The sequence below is a fragment of the Rhinolophus ferrumequinum genome, chromosome 17 (genome assembly GCF_004115265.2).
Source record: "Rhinolophus ferrumequinum isolate MPI-CBG mRhiFer1 chromosome 17, mRhiFer1_v1.p, whole genome shotgun sequence".
In the NCBI taxonomy this organism is placed as follows: Eukaryota; Metazoa; Chordata; class Mammalia; order Chiroptera; family Rhinolophidae; genus Rhinolophus; species Rhinolophus ferrumequinum.
This window is the reverse complement of record NC_046300.1, coordinates 43,949,316-43,972,431: the sequence shown is the minus strand read 5'-3', so window position 1 is coordinate 43,972,431 and position 23,116 is coordinate 43,949,316. Positions and strand designations below refer to the sequence as shown.

General features: G+C 36.0%; 1 protein-coding gene and 1 non-coding gene across 4 annotated transcripts in view; one reads left to right on the top strand and one right to left on the bottom strand.

The window, feature by feature from the left end:
* FANCD2 (FA complementation group D2) overlaps positions 1-23,116 on the top strand; it is a 50,612-nt gene that overhangs the window by 5,110 nt on the left and 22,386 nt on the right. For 2 of the 3 annotated variants that reach the window (XM_033132332.1, XM_033132331.1), the window contains exons 4-23: positions 550-617; positions 791-894; positions 1,311-1,371; positions 2,307-2,359; positions 4,309-4,387; positions 6,062-6,186; positions 7,299-7,386; positions 7,898-8,002; positions 8,487-8,587; positions 9,308-9,416; positions 9,651-9,686; positions 12,469-12,612; positions 14,101-14,235; positions 15,403-15,534; positions 16,691-16,801; positions 19,690-19,799; positions 20,865-20,925; positions 21,570-21,689; positions 22,146-22,219; positions 22,514-22,660. In XM_033132332.1, the coding sequence (XP_032988223.1) occupies positions 550-617; positions 791-894; positions 1,311-1,371; positions 2,307-2,359; positions 4,309-4,387; positions 6,062-6,186; positions 7,299-7,386; positions 7,898-8,002; positions 8,487-8,587; positions 9,308-9,416; positions 9,651-9,686; positions 12,469-12,612; positions 14,101-14,235; positions 15,403-15,534; positions 16,691-16,801; positions 19,690-19,799; positions 20,865-20,925; positions 21,570-21,689; positions 22,146-22,219; positions 22,514-22,660 (1,963 nt within the window). The remainder of the gene's footprint in view (positions 1-549; positions 618-790; positions 895-1,310; positions 1,372-2,306; positions 2,360-4,308; positions 4,388-6,061; positions 6,187-7,298; positions 7,387-7,897; positions 8,003-8,486; positions 8,588-9,307; positions 9,417-9,650; positions 9,687-12,468; positions 12,613-14,100; positions 14,236-15,402; positions 15,535-16,690; positions 16,802-19,689; positions 19,800-20,864; positions 20,926-21,569; positions 21,690-22,145; positions 22,220-22,513; positions 22,661-23,116) is intronic. The other variant, XM_033132334.1, reaches the window with a different exon arrangement.
* Positions 3,562-3,635, bottom strand: TRNAK-CUU (transfer RNA lysine (anticodon CUU)). Its single transcript has one exon. It is a non-coding gene; the product is annotated as a tRNA-Lys (tRNA).

Below are 23,116 nucleotides of genomic sequence, written 5' to 3'. Positions count from 1 at the left end.
AGTGAAAGGGCTCAGAACTGAATCATGGATTTTCTAAATAGAGAGGCAATGAAGATTAGAAATGGGAGCACCATTCATCTTGAGACAAAGATGAAAATGAAATTGCTTTTTAGAGAATATTGTTATAGTGTGTGATCCTGATAAATGCATGTTAAGTAAAGTACTTCTAATCCTTTATTTTGAAAAAAACTATATGCTAGCATTGCTGTATGTTTTCTTGTGAAAAAATAAATACCCAAAGAGCAGTTAGACCTGTATCAGCATAATTTTACAAGAAAATTTATAAAGCCATGTAAGGCACGTCGGCCCTGCTGTGGGGTGTAGATTATTCCATCCTACTAAGGTTATGGCATGTCTTTTTAGAACACTTAGTAGCTATCTTCTATCAAAGCTAAATCTGTGTTACTGTGGGTTTAAAAGATTTGGTTCTGAATTAGGTTGAAAATAACTTTATTCATTTCATCAGATAGGAATCTTAGGTCTGAAAGGAAGTAAAACTATAGTAGGAGATATTAAAGATTCTGGTGACCAACTATTCTTTCCTCATAGCTGTGGATCAAATTGTTTTCCAAAAGAAGCTCTTTCAGATTCTGAGGAAACATCCTTCTTATCCCAAAGTATGTATTTTTTTTCCTGATATTTTTACTTTTACCAGCAGTGTTCTGGAATTGGGAATTTAAACACACTGGCATAAAATGTTGAATGAGCTACAATGATTTTTAGCTAACCAACAGCAAATGTTAAACTAAAAATCTTAACCTTACTCTTTTTTCTTTTTAATGTCATTAAGATAATAGAAGAATTTATTAGTGGTCTGGAGTCTTACATTGAGGATCAAGACAATTTCAGGAACTGCCTTTTGTCTTGTGAACGTCTGCAGGATGAGGAAGCCAGGTGTGGAGAGGAGGCATGGAGTCTCTCTGAAATTTAGTCTGTTACACTAACTGGTGGGCGGGGGGACAGTGCAGAATGCAATTTTTTGGAATTTGACTTTTGATTTGTAGCTCTCTTTTCCTCAGTTTTATCCTAACCTGTAAATTATTAAGTTTATGATGATGAGACAAAGAACCAGAGTGTTTTCTAGAATGCATCTCACCTGTGTTGACAGAATTTCAATTCTCTGCTTTTCCCTAGCTTAAGAACCGTCTTCTCATGTTCTGTATTTGTTATCTACCAAGTTAGTTTCTTTTTATAGATTATGTATTTAACCAATGTTATGGAGATAGAAGATAGAATAAGAAAAACATTGAAACAAGGAAAACAAAATAGAAAACTTCATTTTATTTTTTATTTTTATTTTTTACTCACAGCATGGGCACATCTTACTCTAAGAGCCTTATTAAATTGCTCCTGGGGATTGACATACTACAGGTGAGACTGCAGCTTTTTTTTTTGAACATTTGTTGGCTGTGATTTGTGGCATATGCTCAAATATAAGTGTCTGGAGCACAGAGTAGAGTAGGCCTAATAGAAGAGTTTGGGTTTGGAACAGTTTACTGTAGCCCTGTTGCAGAAATGCATCTGGCAAAGGAAAATCTACGTCTTTTTACTGAGCTTATTAGCCTGGTACATCTCAAAGTCTCATTTATTCCTTCAGCCTCTCTCTTTCTTGTTTTAAAAAGCTTCATCCTGTGTGCTCTTAGTACCTTGTATACCTCTGCCATGTTCACATCTTTGTCATCTCTCATTTAGCTTTTTATTTGATAATTAACTTGGTTTTGCACTTTTACTCTCCTTTATCTTTTAATTTGTTGAGTAGACACGGCATTGACATGTTTTAAACATCTCAAATTATAAAACCATATATCCAATGTGTCTCCTTTCCCCCCATCCTCCATTTTTGGTCTTTTCTTCTCTCCCACTATTAATCTTCCCATACTCTTATCCCTTCATTAAAAATCTTGAATATAATTTAATTAGCTTAAATCTAAAAGCTGCCCTCTTGTTCCTCTGAAGACGATCTTCTTTTCTTGCAAACTCTTTGATAATCTTTTAAAGTCTGCATTTGATGGGTTAACAGTTGTCGCCATATTTAATGATGTTTTTGATTATCTGATGATTTTAATGTTGCTTTGATAGCCATTTTGCAATTTTTCAGAAGATAAATTATTGATAAGTCTTTGTATTCCAACAGCTTATATTCAAAATACAGGCAGCATTCATGTGGACATTCTTATAGGAAGAGAATTTCTGTTATAGCAGGGTTTTTCCTCCAAGAGTGCTTGTTGGAAAGAATTATGGGTAACTGTACATTTGTGTTGTGTATTTTGAGACCATCTCCTAACTCCCTTTGTCTTCTTTTTCAGCCTGCCGTTATCAAAACCTTATTTGAAAAGTTACCAGAATTTCTTTTTGAAAGGTAAGTAGAGTTATTCTGGAATGCTTAAAGTATCCTGGTATACTTAAGTTTATCTCTGAAAAGATTAAAGCATCATTGGTTTTCCTGAAGGTCATATTTATGATGCCAGATTCTTAAGTGATTACTAAAATTTTATGATGGCGTCTTTGAAACTTCATTTATTTATATGAATACATATTCCCAGAAGTATACACAATAAATTGGTGATAGTAGTGAGCTAATTGGCTGGAGTCAGATATTCTGTGAATTCTGTTCTTTACCTTTCAATTTTGTACTGTACCGTTTTTTTAAATTTACTTACCACTTTTAAAAAAATTTACTTTAAAAAATAATTAAGAGAAAAATGAACAGAATAGAAAAGTAGATAAAGGTCATGAACAGACAATTCACAAAGAAGAAAGGCAAGAGCATGAAACATTTTTTTAAATGCTCAATTTCATTAATAATCAAAGACAAATTTAAAACAATACATGTTTTCTACTCAAAGGATCTCCCTTGTTGAATGTAATGAATAGGCATGCTCATTCATTGCTGATGAAACTATAAATTGATTCAATCATTCTGAAGGGTAGTAGGTTGTATATATCAAAACCTAGATTTTTTACATACCCTTTAACCCTCAACCATGTCTCCTAATTTATCCTAAGGTAATTGTGAATGAAAATATTAGTGAATAAGATTACTGTTTAAAATAACAAAAATTGTAAACAGCTGTCATGTTCAACTATAGGATATTGGTTAAGTAAATGCGGTGCATTCACACAATGGAATATCATGTAAACATTAAAAATTGTAAAGAGAGGGGTGGCCGGTTAGCTCAGTTGGTTAGAGCGTGGTGCTGGTACCACCAAGGTTGCCGGTTTGATCCTCGCGTGGGTCACTATGAGCTGCGCCCTCCTTAAAAAAAAAAAAAATTATAGACAGATCTATTTAATACCATGCATTAATTGAAAAAAAAGTCAGGTTACAAATCAGTATTTATAGTCTGGTCCAGTATTTTATTTAAAAAAAAAAAGGTACATCCATATACACGTACACATAGGTCCACATAATATCCATATCAGTAATGGACATCTCTGAATGACAGGATTATAGGTCATTTTTATTTTCTTCTTATGTGTTGCTTTTTTTTTCTGGGTCTTGTATGGAATAATAATAAACTTGAAGAGTAACTTTTTTTTTAAGGAGGGCGCAGTTCACAGTGGCCCATGCGGGGATTGAACCGGCAACCTTGGTGTTAAGAGCACCGTGCTCTAACCAACTGAGCTAACTGGCCGCCTCAAGATTTACTTTTAAGACTGAGAATGCTGTCACGTGAAGGACCTGGGGGTGGTCCAAAACTTTCCATATTATAGGTTGGGAGGAAAGCGGAGGTTGTCACTTTGCGGAGAGTAACAATAACTGAGCCAACATTTTTGCTTCCGTAAATGATTTTCAATACTTTCACAAATATAATCTAATTTGACCTGCCATGTTTCCATAGCAGTAGATGATTACTTTTTCAGTACTCATCACATTGATACTATTTTTTTATCTTTTAAAATATTCATCTTACTCAATTTCTTAAAGTTTATTACCTTTAATTTTTTTAATTGTTTACATTATTTTAGGAGATACTCTCCAGACCTTTCTTCTCCTCTCTGTGAACCTTCCCCAAATGTAGCCACAGTTAACAGTCTGGTGTATCTTCTACCAGTCATCTTTCTCACTATATATATACATATATATATATATATATATATATATATATATATGTATATATATATATGCTTATGTGTGTTATATATGCTTATCTCACGCTTTTTTTTAACCACCTGTGTATATATCGCAGTGCACAACACATAGTAAATGTTAATTGAACGGCTGCAATGTTTTGTGCAGTGCTAATCCTTGCTATGGTATAAGCCAGAAAGGCTAAGGTCCCTTGTCTTCTCATCCGAACATTTCAGAGTGAACAGTGATGGAATCAGCGTGTCTCGACTTATCATCAGTCAACTGAAATGGCTGGACAGAGTTGTGGATGGCAGGGTAGGTTTTGGGACCTTTTCTTTCTCTTAAATTCAGAGAGAGTGTTTTCCATACTCTTATAACAACCAAACTTTTGGAATTTGCTGGGGTTTTTTTCCTTTCTAAACAGAAAAATTCACATTTTTTAATTCGTCCATTAACCTTTTTCAGCTTTAATAATTTGAGAATCACAGGTATTTCACTCTTTAAATTTCTCCAAAAAAAGAAATTTACCGTTACCAGAGGGTAAGGGGGTTGGGGGGTGGGGGATGAGGGTGAGGGGGATCAAATGTATGGTGATGGAAGGGGAGCTGACTCTGGGTGGTGAACACACCGTGTGATTTATGGATGATGTGATACAGAATTGCACACCTGAAATCTATGTAATTTTACTAACAATTGTAACCCCAATAAATTAAAAAATAAAAAATAAAAATAAAGAAGAAATTTACCTAATTATGATGACTAGATATCATTTCTTAAGTAAATTAAATATTTGGAAAGAAATTTATTTTTAAAGCATAGCAATCACTATGTTTTATTCCTGAAAAGCAATGAGATCCCAAGCCACCCTACTTGACTGCGAATGTTTTAATTTGATTACATACAGTAGTCCCCCATCTGCAGTTTTGTTTTTTGCAGTTTCAGTTACCTGTGGTCAACCATGATCGGAAAGTATTAAATTTTTGACATTTTTGACATTGACATTTTCTGCTCCTGACATCCAACCATTGACATTGCATGACTTGGTGATCTAGGATTACCTAAAGCAGATGATCCTCCTTCTGATCTATTGTCAGAAGATCCATAATAGCCTAATGTTACCCCATAATGTCTATATCATTCACCTCACTACCTCTCATCACGTAGACATTTTATCATCTCACATCATCACAGGAAGAGTAAGTACAATACGATATTTTGAGAGAGAGACCATATTCACATAATTTTTATTATAGTACATTATTGTAATTGTTCTACTTTATTATTATTGTTAATCTCTTGCTGGGCCTAATTTATAAATTAAACTTTATTGTAGGTATGTGTGTATTGGAAAACCATAGAATATACAGGGTTTGGTACTATCCATGGTTTCAGGCAGCCACCAGCTGTCTGGGAACATATCCCCCTCAGATAAAGGGGGACTAGTGTACTGAGGAAAATTTCAAGAAGTTTTTGCAATAGTTATTTGTTATCAAGCATCTTGGTAAAGTCTAATCTGTTTTGAGCCTACTACTTAAGCCCCATTTCTTTTCATAGTCCTTAAAATCATTCTATTAATTTTTGTCAGATAGTCCAAGGCTAAATCTTTACTTGGAAGAACATGAGTTTTCAAGTCTTATCAGGGCTGGAATTTTGGGTCTGCCATTTATTAATTGTGTATCCAGAACAACACATATCCCCACATTTTAAAAATGGGAATTATTACAGAAACTCCATAGAGTTGTGAAGATTAAATGGAAATAAAATATATAAGACTGATTAGATACCATACCATCCACCCTACTTTTTTTTTATATACCATCCTACGTGTGAAAATTTCTGGGTGACTTACCTCTGAATTTAGGCTTCGAGTTTGAGTGTGTGTATAGTTGTTTTATTGTCCACAAAAATTATTCCAGTTCTACAGTTCATGAGTAGGAAGTCCTTCTCTTCTATAATGTGCTCCAATTCTAATAGTCTCCTCCACTGCAGGATCTCACCACCAAGATCATGCAGCTGATCAGTATTGCTCCAGAGAACCTTCAGCATGACTTCATCACTAGCCTACCTGAGATCCTAGGGGATTCTCAGCATGCTGATGTGGGGAAAGAACTCAGGTAAGTAAGCACCTTGTTGCTATTCTAAGCAGGGCTGCACTCTGGGAGCTTTATCACTGTAGTATGAAAAGAGTAACAGTAATGTGTTCCTTTTTATATGAAAGAGGATGATACCTACCTACCATGAGTAGGGTATGAGATTTGACTTGTTTTTCTAATAATGAGTATATATTTGAGTAGATCCATGTACTTTTTTTTAAAGGTGTGTACTTGTATATCTGTTGTGAATATGAAGTCTGGCCTAGGATTAGGTATATAAATTTGGTCTGTGGAGACTTAAACATGATCCCTTTGTTTTGTTAGCATTTCCTCCACCCAAGGGGTCCATAAGCACGTCTGCACATTCAAATCATTTGTGGAACTTATTGAACATCTACATACTTTGGTTCCTAAATGATTCATTCCAATGCACATTGCTGCATCAGATGCATTGCCGAGAGTCACTGCTTTCTATCATTTACAGGAAAAATAGGAATTGGTAGGGTAGTAATTAAGGGGAGAACAATATATGTAATAGTGTTTCTGTTTTAATGCAATTTCTTGCTTATCCTATCAGTAGTAGTTAAAAAAAATTCACTTGTAATACTTTCTTTTCCATAGTTGTCTGCAAAGCTACCTCCAAAATGTTCAGTGATTTCTTACTTTTGTACTTTTGGGCAGGATGCGCCCTCTGGGTATAGCACTATACCATCTACTTTACCAACTTAATTCCAGCTTGTCTTCTTATATAGTCTCTTCTTAGAATTTATCACTGTCCTTCTCTACGCTGTGCTCCTATAGCATCCTGCATATGTATCTATCACATTTATTACACTTGATTGTAATGGTAAATTTTCTCTTTCCTTTTCTCAGGAAGGATATGTACCAAACTCAATCGTGGGTTACCTCTGGGCAGGGGGATGGTGAGGGATGACTGCTTGTTTCTACTCTGCTTTTTGAATTTTTATAATGAGCATTTTTTAATCACAAGTTTTAACGAAACACACTATAAACAAACATTTAATGGGAACTAAGTATATCTGTTTTTCCCATACTCTGAGTGATTTGCCCAAGTCGTTATCTTCCCAGCTCTTTTAAAAGTTGCACAACTTTTCTTTTTCCACCATTCACAGTGACCTTCTAAAAGAAAATACTTCACTCACTGTCCCGATCCTGGATGTCCTTTCTAGCCTCCGACTTGACCCAAAGCTGCTGTCTAAGGTAGGAAGGACTCTTCAGGCCAGCAGCAGAGCTAGTTTCCTCACCTTTCACAACCAATGTCAGTCAGTCATTGTATGTAATAAAAATTTCCTTTTGAAACAATATTGAATGACATTGAGTTCTCTTTTCTTTCCAATGAATTTCATATGCCATACTGTGCTAAATTTGCTGCTCTGTTTTAAGTAGTAAATTTTAATAGAAATCATCTATACTGCCTGAATATTTATAAACTGCTCTCCTTAGTAATAACAATTTTTTATGCCTTCGTCTAGCCAATGGAAAATCCAGGCTCCAAAATGTAAGATAACATGCATTTATCACAAGAAGCTGTGGTGTTAACAACTGAAAGCTTGTAATTTGGAAAAAAATAAAACAAAGGAGTTTTTCTTTCTAAATTGCATGTGAGAAAACTCAGTGAGAGAAGTAATTTTTCTATTTTTACCTGCCAAGTCAGTACTAGGTTGAGGTATTAACATGAAAATATTGAAGGTTTTTGTGCTTTTATGTTTAGGTCCGTCAGTTGATGATGGATAAGCTGTCATCTGTCAAATTGGACGATTTACCTGTGATAATCAAGTTCATTCTTCATTCTGTAACAGCCACGGATGCACTTGAGGTACTGTATTATTTCCTAACAAATACCAATAGGGTGCAAGATCCTAAAGACTACAAAGAAAAGCAGTGGTGCCCTTGTGAAACTCAGCAATCAGAAAAACACTAACCTAGGTGAAGATAAATTATTTAAATTAATAGGTTCTAATTGTTTTTCTATGTCTCCAAACTAATTGATAATGCTGATTAATCCAGATGGTATTTAGGGGAGAGAATGGAGCTACTAACCAATTTTATTGTTCTACGTAAGATGCTGTAGGTTATATTTGCTATTTCAGTGTAATACCTCAATAAGTTCTGGAATTTTGAAAGGCATGACCTACTATACTTGCATTAGCTATTTTCACTAACACTCTTTTTCAAAATGCCTTGTCTAACATTTAATAATTTTACTTTCTCCATCTTTCAGGAGATTGTTATGGTTATCTTATTGTGAAAGTGGACTGTGACTGTCCACTATGCATGTAGCTAATTCTTATTTTCCACAGGTAATTTCCGAGCTCCGGGAGAAGTTGGATCTGCAGCATTTTATTTTGCCAGTATGGTTGCATGCTTCCCAAAGCAAGTTGAAAAATAAAGGACGAATAAGGTATAAGCTTATTGACAGTTACCACCCTTTTTCTCACATAGGCAAGGGAAGTTTTCTGGCATTTATCCTATAGCCAGGACAGTAGATCTTAACACTGACAACTGTAAATAATGGTGGTAATATTATACTCATTTAAGTGTATACACTTTCAAAAAGTGTATACACTTTCACACACACACACACACACACACACACACACACACACACGGGGTGCCAAAAAACTGTATACACATTTTAAGAAAGGAAAAGACTATTAATTGTAATGCACAATATATACTGATAACAAAAGACGAATGCAAGTCATGTTTGACTTCTACATTTATAAGAGGTGCTCAAAGTGGTTACCATCAGCATCCAGACAGTTCTAATTATGGCGAACTACTGCTTGAGCATAGATAACATCTCTTAAAATGTGTATACATTTTTTTGGCACCCCAGTGTGTGTGTGTGTGTGTGTGTGTGTGTGTGTGTGTGTGTGTATAGATATAGATAAACAGATATAGATATATAGATATAGTACACTCGCGTGTGTGTGTGTGTGTGTGTATTCTCTTGACTATTCACGTCAGTCCCAGATAGACTGCAGAAGTTTATTAGCCATTTTACACTCGAAGTTATGACTTGTTTCAAGGCACATGGCTAGTAAACAGAAACCCAGATCTTACAGGTTCCTCTCTGGTAAGTAGAAGAATGATTTTTTCCCCCTTCTGCTACTTGTAGTTTTTCAGGAAATCAAGAAAACAGCGGTCAGGACTGCGTTTTTCTTCTCTTTGATGTAATAAAGTCAGCTGTTAGATATGAGAAAACCATTTCAGAAGCTTGGGTTAAGGTGAGTGAGATCTTTGGAACTTTAAACATTAAAAAGAAAATGGGTGGCAATCAGTGACAGATGTATAAGTTAAGGTAGGTTGAAATAAAAGTCTTGAAAGTCATTCAAGTAGAAATGATAGGTGATGGTTGCCAGATGGGCAAATTGGTTGTCAAGTAAGAGAACAATGCATGCTGAATAAGGCCGGAAGTGTTCTATTGTGTTGTGATATATTTGTGACCCTTGTTTTTCCAGGCAATTGAACACATTCCCTCAGCGTCTGAACACAAGGTAATGTTCATATACTATGAATTTTAAGTATTGCAGACTTAAAATTAGTGAAAATGGCAGGTGTATTTTTCCTGCTATCTTTTGCTCTCTCTAGTCATCCCTTCTGTGCCCTCTGTAGCTGCTCTAATAAACATTGCCTATATGGGGAAGATGATATGAGGTGATGACTTGCCAGGTGGTCTTCCCTACTCGTTTATTCTGGCAATAAAAGTAAGCCGAAAATATCCGTAAGGGGAAATATTAACTTTACAAACAAGCATAGTGAGTTGCTGTCAAAGAAGCCAAGTCCCCACTGATGAGCAGGTGAAGTCCAGAGTCCCCTGGATAATGAGACAAGTCTTTTTATCTGTCCAACTGTCCTTCCTCCCACCAAACAGAATTGTGAAGATAATGGCTTTCCATGTTTCACTTTCCTTTGCCTATGTAGACCTTACCAGAGTGATTCCGTCCATTGTCAAGGCGACAATCTGTCTAAATTCCAGAATCTGTCTAAATTCTGGAAATACATTCTTCTGTCTAGAAGCCAGATTATTGAGTTTCCTATGTATTGTTTGGTTTCCTTTAAGGACTTTTTTTTTTACTTGGCATCTGTTTTGTTTTGTGGTGTTTTTGTTAGTTGGATTATTTAATTGTTGGGTGACTATTTTAAAAACATTTATGATATTGAATAAAACAATGAAAAAGTCAATAACTTTTTGTTGGGGGAAAAAATCAAAATACCCTAACACAACTGTTTGTATTTTTGCATGACCTCTGGCTACCTGTATACCTGTTTTTACAGGTTTCTAATCATTGTATAAATTTCGTATTCTGATTTTTTTCCCTCCTGATACTATGTCAAAAACATTTTGCATGCTTCTACATTGTTATTTTTAGAAGCTGTACTTGTTCTGTTACAATGAGTCCCAATTTTGGTATCTGAATTAGTGGGACCTTCAGTGAGGGAATGTCCCAAGTAATTTGTTTTTGTTTTTTTTAATTAGAATCTAACCTTTATTAAAATATCTATTTTCAGCTGGGATATAATTGACATATTAGTTTCAGGTGTACAACATAATGATTTGGTATTTGTATATATTGCAAAATGATCACCACAATAAGTAGTTAACATTCATCACCACACAATTACAAATGTTTTTTTCTTGTTATCTACCCTCTTAGCAACTTTCAGCTATATAATACAGTATTATTAACTATAGCCATCATGCTGTACATTGCATCCTCATGACTTATTTATTTTATAACTGGAAATTTGTACCTTTTGACCTTCTTCACCCATTTCGCTCATTCCTCACCCTCTGCCTCTGGCAACAGCCAGTCTATATCTATGAACTTGTTTTTTTTCTTTTTCTTTTTTTTTAGGTTCTACATATAAGTGAGATCATACAGTATTTGTCTTTCTCCCTGCTTTATTTCACTTAGCATAATGCCCTCAAGGTCTATCTATGTTGTTGCAAATGGCAAGATATATATTATACCACATTTTCTCTATCCATTCATCTATCAGTGGATGCTTAGGTTGTTTTCATGTCTTGGCTATTATAAATAATGCAGTGAACATAGAGGTGCCAATATCTTTTTTGAATTAGTGTTTTTTTTTTTTTCGGATAAATACTCAGAAGTGGAATAACTGGATCATGTATTAGTTCTATTTTTGAATTTTTTTGAGGACCCTCCATACTGTTTTTCATAGAGACTGTCCAATTTACAATCCCACCAACAGTGCACGAGGGTTCCCTTTTCTCTGCAATTTTGCTAACACTTGTAATTTTTTGTTTCTTCAATAACAGCCATTCCAGCAGATGTGAGGTGATAGCTCATTGTTGTTTTGATTTGCATTTCCCTGATGAGTAGTGATGTTGAGCATCTTTCATGTACCTGTTGGCTATCTGTGTGTCTTTGAAAAAATGTCTGTTCAGATCCTCTTCCCATTTTTAATTGCATTTTGTTATTTTTGCTATTGAATTGTTTGAGTTCCAAGTAATTCGTTTTTTTCTTTTGTGTCCTGCTTGACTTTTTAACTGTTATTTATTTTTTTTAACATAGGTAATATAAGCCAATTGGGGAGGAAAAACCCCCACAAGAAATCTAAAAATGTTAAATATAATGTTTCCCTCTACTCTCTGTCCTGTTTTTCAAGCATAATCATTCTTGTAGATTGTTTTCCTCTTCATACACAAGTTGTATGTGTGTGTGAGGGCAGGCGTACCTGAGTACTCTTATACATATATGTACTTGTATATTGTTTTTACAAAAATAGAATGTTACTATGATTATTGTCTTGCAGGTTGCTGTTTTTCTTATTTTTATTACTCAATATGTTGTCAATATAGTCTCGTTCTCTGTAATGGCTGCATAATATTCTTAAAATGGCTATCATAATTTATTTAATCTTTTTCATATTCACAGACATTTATAATCTCTCCAACTTTACATAACATAATTTTCCTGATAATAATGAAAATATATGCTGAAGTTGGCAAGTGATTTAATCATTTTTCTTTAATAAATGAAAATATTCAAAGTTATTTCTATAATATCACTTTCACTTGTATTCCAATGTTTCTTAAAAGATACCAGTGGTTAATAGTTATGGCACTTTGTTTCTCTGAAAAATATTTATGGGTTTGTGAAAATGGGTTTACTCCCATAGGCATATTGAGCAAGTGAGTATCATCCATTCTGTGTTTTAATGGGAAACAGTTGAGAGCTGCTGTTTTTTGTGGTAAATGTACCGACTTATTAAACTATTTTCCTGTGGTTGCATATTTCCTGACAATAGACTTTTGACCTGGCAATGCTTATCATCATATACAGCACCAACGCTCAAACAAAGAAGTACATTGAGAGGGTGCTAAGAAATAAGATTCGATCAGGCTGCTTTGAAGAAGAACTGCTTCAGAGTGCATTTTATATTCATTACTTTGTAAGTGTCAGAGAATTGGACTACATTACTGTGAAAGGTACAGAGAGGTCATTTTAACCTTTCCTACCCAGTGTGGGAATCCTGACAACACCACCTTTGCTGGATCTGGATCTTTGACAGGGACTTAAGTATTTCAAAACATAGTAAGATTGTTACTTACCTTAATTGAGACATTATGATGTTGATAAAACCAAGCTAATATTTTTTTTCATCTTTTTAGCAAAAAGGTCACAAAATTGATTTATGTTGAGCTTATTGGACTTAAATTCTTTGTTGTAGGAAGTATTTGCATTCTGGTCTTCTAATTACATACTTATGTAACTTGATTTTTAACCTGGAATGGAAGGCTTTACAGCTCCCATGTAAAATTTCATCATGTTAACTTCAAGCCCGTTGAGATTTGCAAATCTTAATTTTGCAGTAATCATTTTAATTATCTAGTTCTGTGCGATCTGCAGCTTTGACAAACTTGCCTTCTGTATCTGTTCTAAGCAGTTTTTAAAAACCCTGAGCATAACAGTATCAAAGGAATGGCTAGTAGAGATATAATTATACATCTGTTGAACCATAACTATTTGGCCATTCAACATTCTGACCTGAGGTGATCATTCCTGTTGAAATGTAAACCATTCAAATTAGAATTTTGTAAACTAGGAATGGTGTTTTCAGGTGAATATTTAGGATTATAATAGTGTATACTTTCTTAGAAAACTGGTAGACCAGTGGTTTGGCGCTTGGCTTAGGAATTATTGAAAATATGAAGTTGGATCTTTAAGATTTTATATTTAGAAATGGATTTAATGTTTGTATTATTTTATGGTTCATTCTGACAATGATATATGTTTTGGGCTATAATTTTCCAGAGGGCAGAAACCATGTATAATATTTTTTACTACATTTTCCTCAGTAAAGCATTATACCCAATTCAATGCTTAATTTAAGATTATTTTTTTTAATTGTGATGATATCAGTAAAGAAGCTGGACTTAATAACTTATTTTTTACTGTGGGTCCATTAAGGCATCTTAATGTCTGAAAAACATTATCATGAACAGTTATCTTCTTGATCTTCTCTAAAAGAAATCATTTTTATTAGCATTGAACCTTATAGATTGGTTTCACATCATAACCATGGCAGAGCAGGCCTATTATATCCCCAGGGAGGCAGTATGATTGAATGAGGAAATTGTGATTTAGAAGATCTGGCTTCTAGTGCCAAATTGGGCTGTTAGGAATAGTGCTATTAAGCTTGTAATTTAACATATTTGAGCTTCAAGGTCAATTGTTATTTATATGTTGAATCCCATTGATCCTGAGAGAAAACTCAGAATGATGAACGATTCTTCTGAGTAAAACAAAGATGAAGGTTCCTTAAGTTAAAATGAGAGTTGGCAAGGAGAAATCTCACATCCCCAAAGGGTTAGCAACTCTTGTTACTGTACTAAGTTTTTCCTACAGCTTGTTTTCTCTCTCCTCTTCCTCTCTCAAGGTTCTTAAGGATCTTTGTCCGTCCATTCTGTCGCTGGCTCAGAATTTGTTGCACTCCCTTGACCAGAGTATCATTTTGTTTGGCAGTCTCCTATACAAATATGCATTTAAATTTTTCGACACTTACTGCCAGCAGGTATGTTGAAATATTTATTTTGGAAAGGAGGGAAAAGGGAACAAATGCAATTCCAAGTGACTTGCATGTGATCTGACGTTTATTGTTGGTTGGAGGCATTGAAGGAGAAAGTACTCTGAACTGGGAGTTGGGAAAAGGTATTTCTAATCCTAGTCTCAATAAAATGAAGAGATAGAACTGGAGGATCTAACTCTGTGTTTTGAGCTCTAAAATTTTCTGAGTCTAAAATGAAGATCCAGATCTGGTGTATTTCAGATAAACCATGGCTTAAAGGGCTGGGGTTGACAAGCAGTTTTCACAGTACAGGAATTACAGGTTTAAAATTTAGTTGCAAATAATCAACTGCCAGTTGATCTTCAAGTGCTCTATAAGAAAATGTGGCAAAAAAAACAATGAAGGAGAAAGCCTGAGGGCTTAAACCTATTCTCATGAACATGAGACAAAATTTAATAGCCCACAACTAGAGAGGGCGGGCTGTACTTGTGGAAAGTGGTAATAAAAACAAAGAACGAAATGTCTCATTCTGTATTTGTTATATATACTACACCTATTATTAACAATATTAAACCACACTTGAATGGAACTCTTAAAAATGAAGTTAAAAATTAAAAATTTAAAACAGGGAAATCGACTTAGCTTGCATGAGCTAACGATTGCAGTTGAGAAAGCCATATGATTCAGTATGGAGCAGCAGTATAAAGAAAAGGGAGAATGGCCTTTAAGACATTTTTTGGAACCATCTTAATGTCTTAAAAACACTATCATAGCCCATGTTTGCTTGAAACATACAAGTCTAACCGATAAAAACTTTCACAACCTTTAGCTCCTTGAGTGCAATTTTTTTGGTAGATTAAGTACAAGTACAACTTAAAGGCTAATATTTAACCCATATGACAAAGAGAAAGACGACTCCAAGGAACAAAATAAGCAGGGCTTAGCGAGTGCTCACTGATAAATTATGGGACATGACTGAATGGTAGATTGGCAGAATCCTAAGCCTCCTGAATCCAACATTCATGGAAATTAGATACTAAAAGTAGATGATGGGGTAGGGTGGGTTGGGTTTTTAATCAAGATGAGATTGGAATGGCCTCGGGCATGAACCCCTTTAAGATGGCCGTACCATATTTTTGCCTCACACTACCCTGTTGACTCTTCTCTGTATAGGAAGCTATTGGTGCATTAGTGACCCATATCTGCAGTGGGAATGAAGCCGAAGTTGATACTGCATTGGATGTCCTCCTAGAGTTGGTAGTGCTAAACCTATCTGCTATGAGGCTGAATGCTGTCTTTGTGAAGGTATCGAGTCCCTCTGTTGACATCTATGGGATCATTTTTCTTGCGTATATCTGAGGGATGGTTACTTATGTTAGCAACAATTTATTTTGTACTCTAAATATTAAGAACTATAATCGATAGGAGGGGGCAAGAAGGAGGTGAGGTGATGAGCAAATAATAGAAAAAAATATAACTCACATATATATGGATTAATTCATGCAGCAAATACTTCTTTATACTTAGCTATGTGCCAGGCTCTATTCTGGGTGCTGTGGATACAAAAGTCAGTCCTGACTCATGGAAAGTAAGACACATAAGCAAGTCATTATAAATACAACCTGATGAATTCTTTAATAAAGTGCTATAGATACAACAGAGGAGGAATAGTTCATTTAGGTTGGGGAACTGAAGACGTCTTCAAAGAGGAGATAGTATTTCAGTGATTCTTGAAGGATGGGAATGATTTGATGAGAGAAAGTAAGGGAAGTGCATCTAGGCAGAGGATAGTTTGAATGGAAGCAAATTGGCACCTTGTCCATGGTGTGCCTGAGGGTGGATGACAAGTAGACCAACGTGACTGGCGAATAGGTTATCTGATGACGTGGTGGGAGGTGAGGCTGGGAGGTGAGATGGGACAGGGACAGATTGTGAAAGGTCCCAAATACCATGCTAATGAGTTTCAACTTTATAGACATTAAGGAGCTAGTCCAGGTTTTTAACGGAGTTGACATAATCAAGTCTGGGCTTTGAAAGATAACTGTAGATCATGTTATCCCTGTATTAAAGATGAGAAAGCTGAGGCTTTGCCCAAGGTCAAAAAGTCAGTGCGTAGTTCCCTTGTGACTCCTTCAGAATAAAGAAGTAATTCATGGAGTAGAAGCTGAGGAGGGATGATGTGATAAGGAATAAAGTGGAGACATGACTTTTGGCGGAATATTGTTTTCAGTAAGAAAAATGGAAGGGTGGAGAAAAAGAATAAGGAGAACTAGGAGGTATGTTAGGATGACTAAGCAGAATGTCAGCTCTCCAGGCCCTGAGCATAGCTTTAGAGAACTTGAGATTTTGTGGAACAGATGCCTGCCTATCTATGTATACCTCTTATAAGGATATAATGTTTTTGATATAAAGGAAATAAATATTAGTTGTTAACCACATCATTGGCATTTTTTTTCCACAGGGCATTTTAGATTATCTGGATAAAATGTCCCCTCAGCAAATACGAAAACTCTTCTGTATTCTCAGTACACTGGCATTTAGTAAACAGCATGAAGGCAGCAGTCATATCCAGGTAAGAGGCAGTGTGTTGAGAAAGACTCTTAAACCTCTTTTATTGAAATTTACTGAAAAAAATCACTCCAGCCTTTGTAGCAGTAGAAAACAGAGTACATCACCATAGCCCCCAGCATTTGTTTATTCTTTTTTTTAACACAGACATTAAGTGCCTACTGTGTGCCCAGCCCTGAGATGTTAGGTATATGAAACCTTCTGCCCTTAAGGAACTTAGTCTGTTAGGGTAGACATGGGTCTGTAATCAGCTAACTATGAAACGGAGTAAGAAAAGCCATTCAGGTTCTGTGCTTGGCACAGACAATTCTCTTGTTCCCTAAGGAACATCTACATCTAACGTGAACTTCATCGGGCTTGTTTTCATTTCTGGACACCATTCATTGAAAAAGCCAGGCAAAGGACTAAAATAAGAGAGTCAGGTTGGAATCATAACTCATAGCTTTTTTGGATCTTTGGTGCCACCCGGTGGCAGTAATCCATACTAAACTATGACTTTGAACAACCAGCACCATTTTTTAATTTAAAAAAAAAAATGGCTAGGTAATATGCATGGCACAAAATTCAAAAGTATAGAAAGGTAGTGAAAAATAAGTCTCCCTTTCAGTCCTCTAGGCATCTAATTCTCTAAAGCCAATCACTTTTACCATTTCACAGCTTTCTGAGATGTTCTGAGCATTTACAAATTTGTATTTACCTATATATTCTACTCTTTCCCCTCTTGTTCTGCATCTTGAGTTTTTCATTTAGCAGTACATTTGAAGATTGCTTCATATCATTAATATAGAGCTACGTCATTTTGTTTTTTAGTTGTAAAATATACATAGCACATTTTACTATTTTAGCCATTTTTAAGTACAATTCAGTGGCATTAAGTACATTCATAGTGGTGTACTACGGTCACCACTATCTATATCCAGAACTTTTTCATTGTCCCAAACAGAAATTCTGTACCCATTAAGCAGTAACTCCCATTACTCTTCTCCCACCTCCTGATAACCTCTAATCTACTTTCTGTCTCTGAATTTGCCTGTTCTAGGTACCTCGTTTAAATAGAATAATGCAGTATTTGTCTTTTTGTGTCTGGCTTATTTTTCACTTAGCATAATATGTTCAAGGTTCATCTATGTTGAAGATGTTCTATATTTTATAACTTCATTTCTTTTATGGCTGAATAATATCCCATTGTATGTATATACCACATTTAGTTTATCCATTCATCCTTTCATGGACACTGACCTTTTTCCACCTTTTGGTTATTGTGAATAACGCTGCTATGAACATTAGTGTACAAGTGTCTCATTGAGTCCCTATTTTCAATTCTTTTGGGCATATACCTAGAAGTAGAATTGCTGGGTCACATGGTGATTCTATGTTTAACATTTTGAGGAACCACCGAACTGCTTTTCACAGTGACTGCACCATTTTACATTCCCATGCACAATTGAGGGTTCCAATTTTTCTACATCCTCACCAGCATTTATTTTTCACTTTTTAATTATAACTATCCTGCTGGGTGTGAAGTGTATATTACTGTGGTTTTGATTTGCATTTCTCTGATGGCTAATGATGGACTCTTATCGTTTGCTTACTAGTCATTTGTATATCTTCTTTGAAAAACATCTGTTCAAGTCCTTTGCTCATTTTTTAAATGGATTGTTTTTCATTGTTGATGTGTAGGAATTCTTTATGTGTTCTGGATATTAACCCCTTACCAGACACATAATTTACAAATATTTTCTCCCATTCTGTGGATTGTCTTTTCACTCCTGATAGTGTCTTTTGATGCAGTTTTCTGTCTTTTGATGCAGTCCAATTTATCAATTTTTGTTGTTGCCTGTGTTTTAGAGACATAGTAAAGAAAAACCATTGCCAAATCCAAAGTCATGAAGATTTTCTCCTGCGCTTTCTTCCAAGAGCTTTATATTTTTGGCTTGTAAACTTAGATCGTTGATTTGCTCTGGCTTAATTTTTGTATATAGTGTAAGATAAGGGATCAACTTCACTTTTTTGATTGTGAGTATCTGGTTTTCTTAGCATCTTCTGTTGAAAACAGACTATCTTTCTCCATTGAATAGTCTTGGCACCTTTGTGGAAAATCATTTGACCTTATATGTGAGGATTTATTTCTGGGTTCTGAATTCTATTCATTGGTCTATATGTATTATTACGTTAGTAGCACACTGTTTTGATTACTGTAGCTTTGTATTAATAGTAATTTTGAAATTGGGAAATGTGAGCCCTCCAAATTTGTTCTTTTTCAAGATCATTTTGGCTATTTGGGGTTCCTTGAAATTCAAAATTAATTTTAGTATGGGTTTTTCTATTTGCAAAAATGCTGTTGAGATTTTAATAAGGATTACATTGAATGTGCATATCGCTTTGAGTGGGATCATTATCTTAACAATATTAAGTGTTCCAATCCATGACTATGGGATCTCTTTCCATTTTTTAGTAGTTCTTTAATTTCTTTCAGCAATGTTTTGTAGTTTTTAATGTGTAAATCTTTTGCCTCCTTGGTTAAATTTATTCCTAAGTGTTTTTCTCTATTATTTTTGCTGAGCAACCAACAACATTATGATAATTCACATAAGCTCATTGAGCAGCTATCACAACAGTAACAATAACAACTGTTGTTATTGAGTGTCTGCCATGTACGAGGCATTGTTCTAGGAATTTTTCATAATTTTTCTTTGATCCTGTGAAAACATGCCTCATTTTATAGATGAAGAAAATTAAGACTCAGAGAGATGAAATGACTTGCCAAAGGCCACACAGGTAGTAAATGATAGAATCCTGGCAGTTCCAGGTTTTTTGGCTCTGATATCGGTAGGCCCTTTTACTATACACCGTTCTAGCATGTTCACTTTTCTCTGTCTTGTCTCCTTGCAGGACGACATGCACTTGGTGCTACGGAAGCAGCTCTCTAGCACCGTATTCAAGTACAAACTCATTGGTATTATTGGTGCTGTCACCATGGCTGGCATCATGGCTGCAGATGGGTATGCATGGTAGTTCTGACTTCTGGGGCTCAAGTTCAATTAATCGTTAATACTTTGCAAAGTATTATTTTGTAATACTTTACAAAATAAAGTATTACGTTGTGCAGACATCATTATAGCAGTAGACGTTAAAACCATAATAAGGAAAGTGAACAAATGTTTGTTGCTACTTTTCCATGGTCCCTTCTAGTCTTGACTATATATACCACATACAGTTTTTACAGAATTGTGATCGCAGTCATTGTAATATATTAAAAACTAGGGATTGCCAAGAAATAAAGTTCTAGAACTGTTTCCACAAACGGGAAACCCTGATCCTCTTGGAATGCATTTTTCTGCATCTGCTCCTCTCCCAAGCACTAGACAATACAGGCTTTTCCATTGCTGTGTTATTCCTGTCTGGGACGTCATGTTTGATAAAAATAAAGTATTCCTGAAGATTTTTCCCCCTTGTACTTTGATGCCACAATTGTTGCATCGAAAGAAGCATCAGATTTAGGGCTTGATAAGACATTTTCATTGCTAAATGACATTGGAATACAGTTCATGCTGCTTGGAAGTGATTTGTCAGGAATTCCTGAGGCCTCAGGAGACAGCCTTAGAATCAGCGTTAGTAATACTTAGAGATTACACAGGTACTAGTTAAGAGTCCATTCTCCAGAGCCATACTGCTTGCCTGGGGTCAAATACTAGCTCCATTATTTATTAGCTGAATGATCTTGGGCAATCCCTCTCTTTACTATACCTCTCTGTGCCTTTGTATTCTCACATCTGTGAAATAAAGATAATAGTATTTACTTCATAGAGTTGTTGAGAGCATTAAATGGTTAGAACAATGCCCAGTGCTTGCTCTTGTAATTATTACTAATTTTAGTGTACCCTTCAGAAAAATCTGGAGAGCCATTCTTTGCTCCAATCCACTGTTTGTGTGGCCTAAATAAATACTCCTCTGTGCCTTCATGCACTTTTATCTCCACCCCTATCCCAGGGAAGGCAGGATTCTTAAACTTATTGCCATTTGTTACAAAATATTACATAAGCAAAGCTAAAATTCCTTGTTTTTAGAAGTAGCTCTTCCAGTTTGACCCAAGGGAAAACAGACCTGAGCAATGAACAATATACACAGGTGAGTTCTTAATATTATGTTGTTGGACACATTTTTGAGAAATTGAGGAATTGATGCTGGTCACTGTCACTTTATCAGAAAGTGTGCTGCATTTTTCAAAATATGTTTTCCTGGACTCATAGCTTTTTTGATTTGTACCACTCTTATGGCAATTACCATCTACTGGCTTGGGGTGCATTTATTTCTGTATCTGTCTAATCTCCCTAATTAAGTCATAAATTCCTAGAGAGCAAGAAAGATGGGCCATGTCTGGAGAATAGCAGATTGACTGGAGCATAGGGACAGTAAGTGTATAATTGGAGAGTTGAAGATAAAGCTAGTTTGGAAATAGAAAACAGAGAGCCTTGAATATGAATCAAGACATTTTGATTTAATTTTTTGTGTATAGATAGTCCTTAAGGGTTTCTTAGCATAGAAATGGAATAATCCAAGCTTTCCTTTAGAAAAATTAATCTGGCTGCATGTGTCTGGTGGATTGGAAAGAGACGGGCTGGTTCGGAGGTTCAGGAAAAACCTCAAGTGAGAAGGAGTAAGAGCTTTGCCAGTGAAATTGGGAAAGGAAAAACCTCCTGAATGGGCTAGATGGTGTTGAGGAAGCATTGGCAGCCCAAGGGCCGAACCATCCTCTCTCTTCACTGTGGCAGGTGACCTCCTTGCTGCAATTGGTTCATTCCTGCACTGAGCAGTCTCCTCAGGCCTCTGCACTTTATTACGATGAATTTGCCAACCTGCTCCAAAAAAGAAAGCTGGCTCCAAAAGTCCTGGTAAGGTCAAGTGCCTTTTCTTAGAGCAACGAAGCATGAGGGCTGCTTTATTATACATTCTTCAAGCTTTTTTCTCCGTTGCACTGCAAAAATAGATCGTCCTCTGAGCTCTCCCATATTCTAACTGTTCTGACTCCTCCTGCCCCAGGCCTCTCCACGGAGGCGTCCTTCCCATAATAACAGTAACAGTAGTAATAGTGAGGTGTAGATAACGTTGTTGCTGATGTTGTTGACAGGCAGCTTCTATCCTATGCCAGCCACTGTGTTAAGCACTTTTCATGCATTATGTCTTTGCTACTTCATAATAACGAGGTGTGTATTATTGCTATTTTTAGAAATGAGGAAACTGAGGCTTAGAAATGAGGAAACTGAGGCTTAGAAAGGTTCATAGTTTGTCTGGGGCTCCATAGCAAGCACACCCTGGACTGTGCAGCCTTTTTTGTTTGCTTCCTGAAGGAGTGGGTTGGGCAGACCATCCTTAATGATTTCCAAGACTCCTTTGTGGTGGACTTGTGTGCTGTTCCAAATGGGTAAGTACTGTTTCCCCACTGACTCGATTGTGCTGGTGAAGCAATTATGTCAGTAACTGGTACAGACATCACAATGCCCTTGACCTCAGCCAAGTCTAGCCCATTCCCACAGTTTCGCTCCCCCCCACCCCAGAATCCCCAGCTCCAGAATTGCTAAAAGGTTCCTTAGCACTATTCTTTATCCTGTTTCTCATGTCTCCTCATAATACGGGAGATTGATTTGTTTCAGTGGTTTTCCCCCATAGACTTGCATACCCTTGAGTTAGGGCATCAGATTCTGGGTTCTCTCCACAGTGACTATCCATTTCCTGTGAAAGCTCTCTATGAGCTAGAAGAATACAGTAGTTGTGATGGGATTGCCGTCAACCTCCTGCCACTGTTGTTCTCTCAAGATTTTGCAAAAGATGGGAGTAGAATGACTTCACAGGACTCAGACCACAAGTTAGTATACTTTTTCTTTTCCAAAAACTCTGCTAGTGTTTTGAATATTCACAAGGAATTCCACTGTTCTTGGAATCTTTGGGGAACTTGATTGAAAAGGGTTTCTTCCAAGACAGGTGGTATTTGGATGGGTTAGTGAGAATTGGGTAGACGCCCTGTTTTTTCTTGGACCCTGGGGTTGGGATTTGCATTGCCTCATGACAGCCAACTGGTTTCTGTGAGGCTATTTTCGTTTTCTGTTCTTTTTCCCCTCTCATGGACATAGTTTTCTGTCTCTGTCGCTCTCACTCCCTCCTTTCATCTTGCCTCCATTTCTCCTAACATATGGGCCTTCATTCTACCCACCTGTCTTCTTCCAATTTAGTTTACTTATTATTTATTTGCTGAGTATCCATTAAGTTTCTTGTTATAAGTTCTTAAACGTAGACATTTATTTGGGGCAAAACTCAATTATAA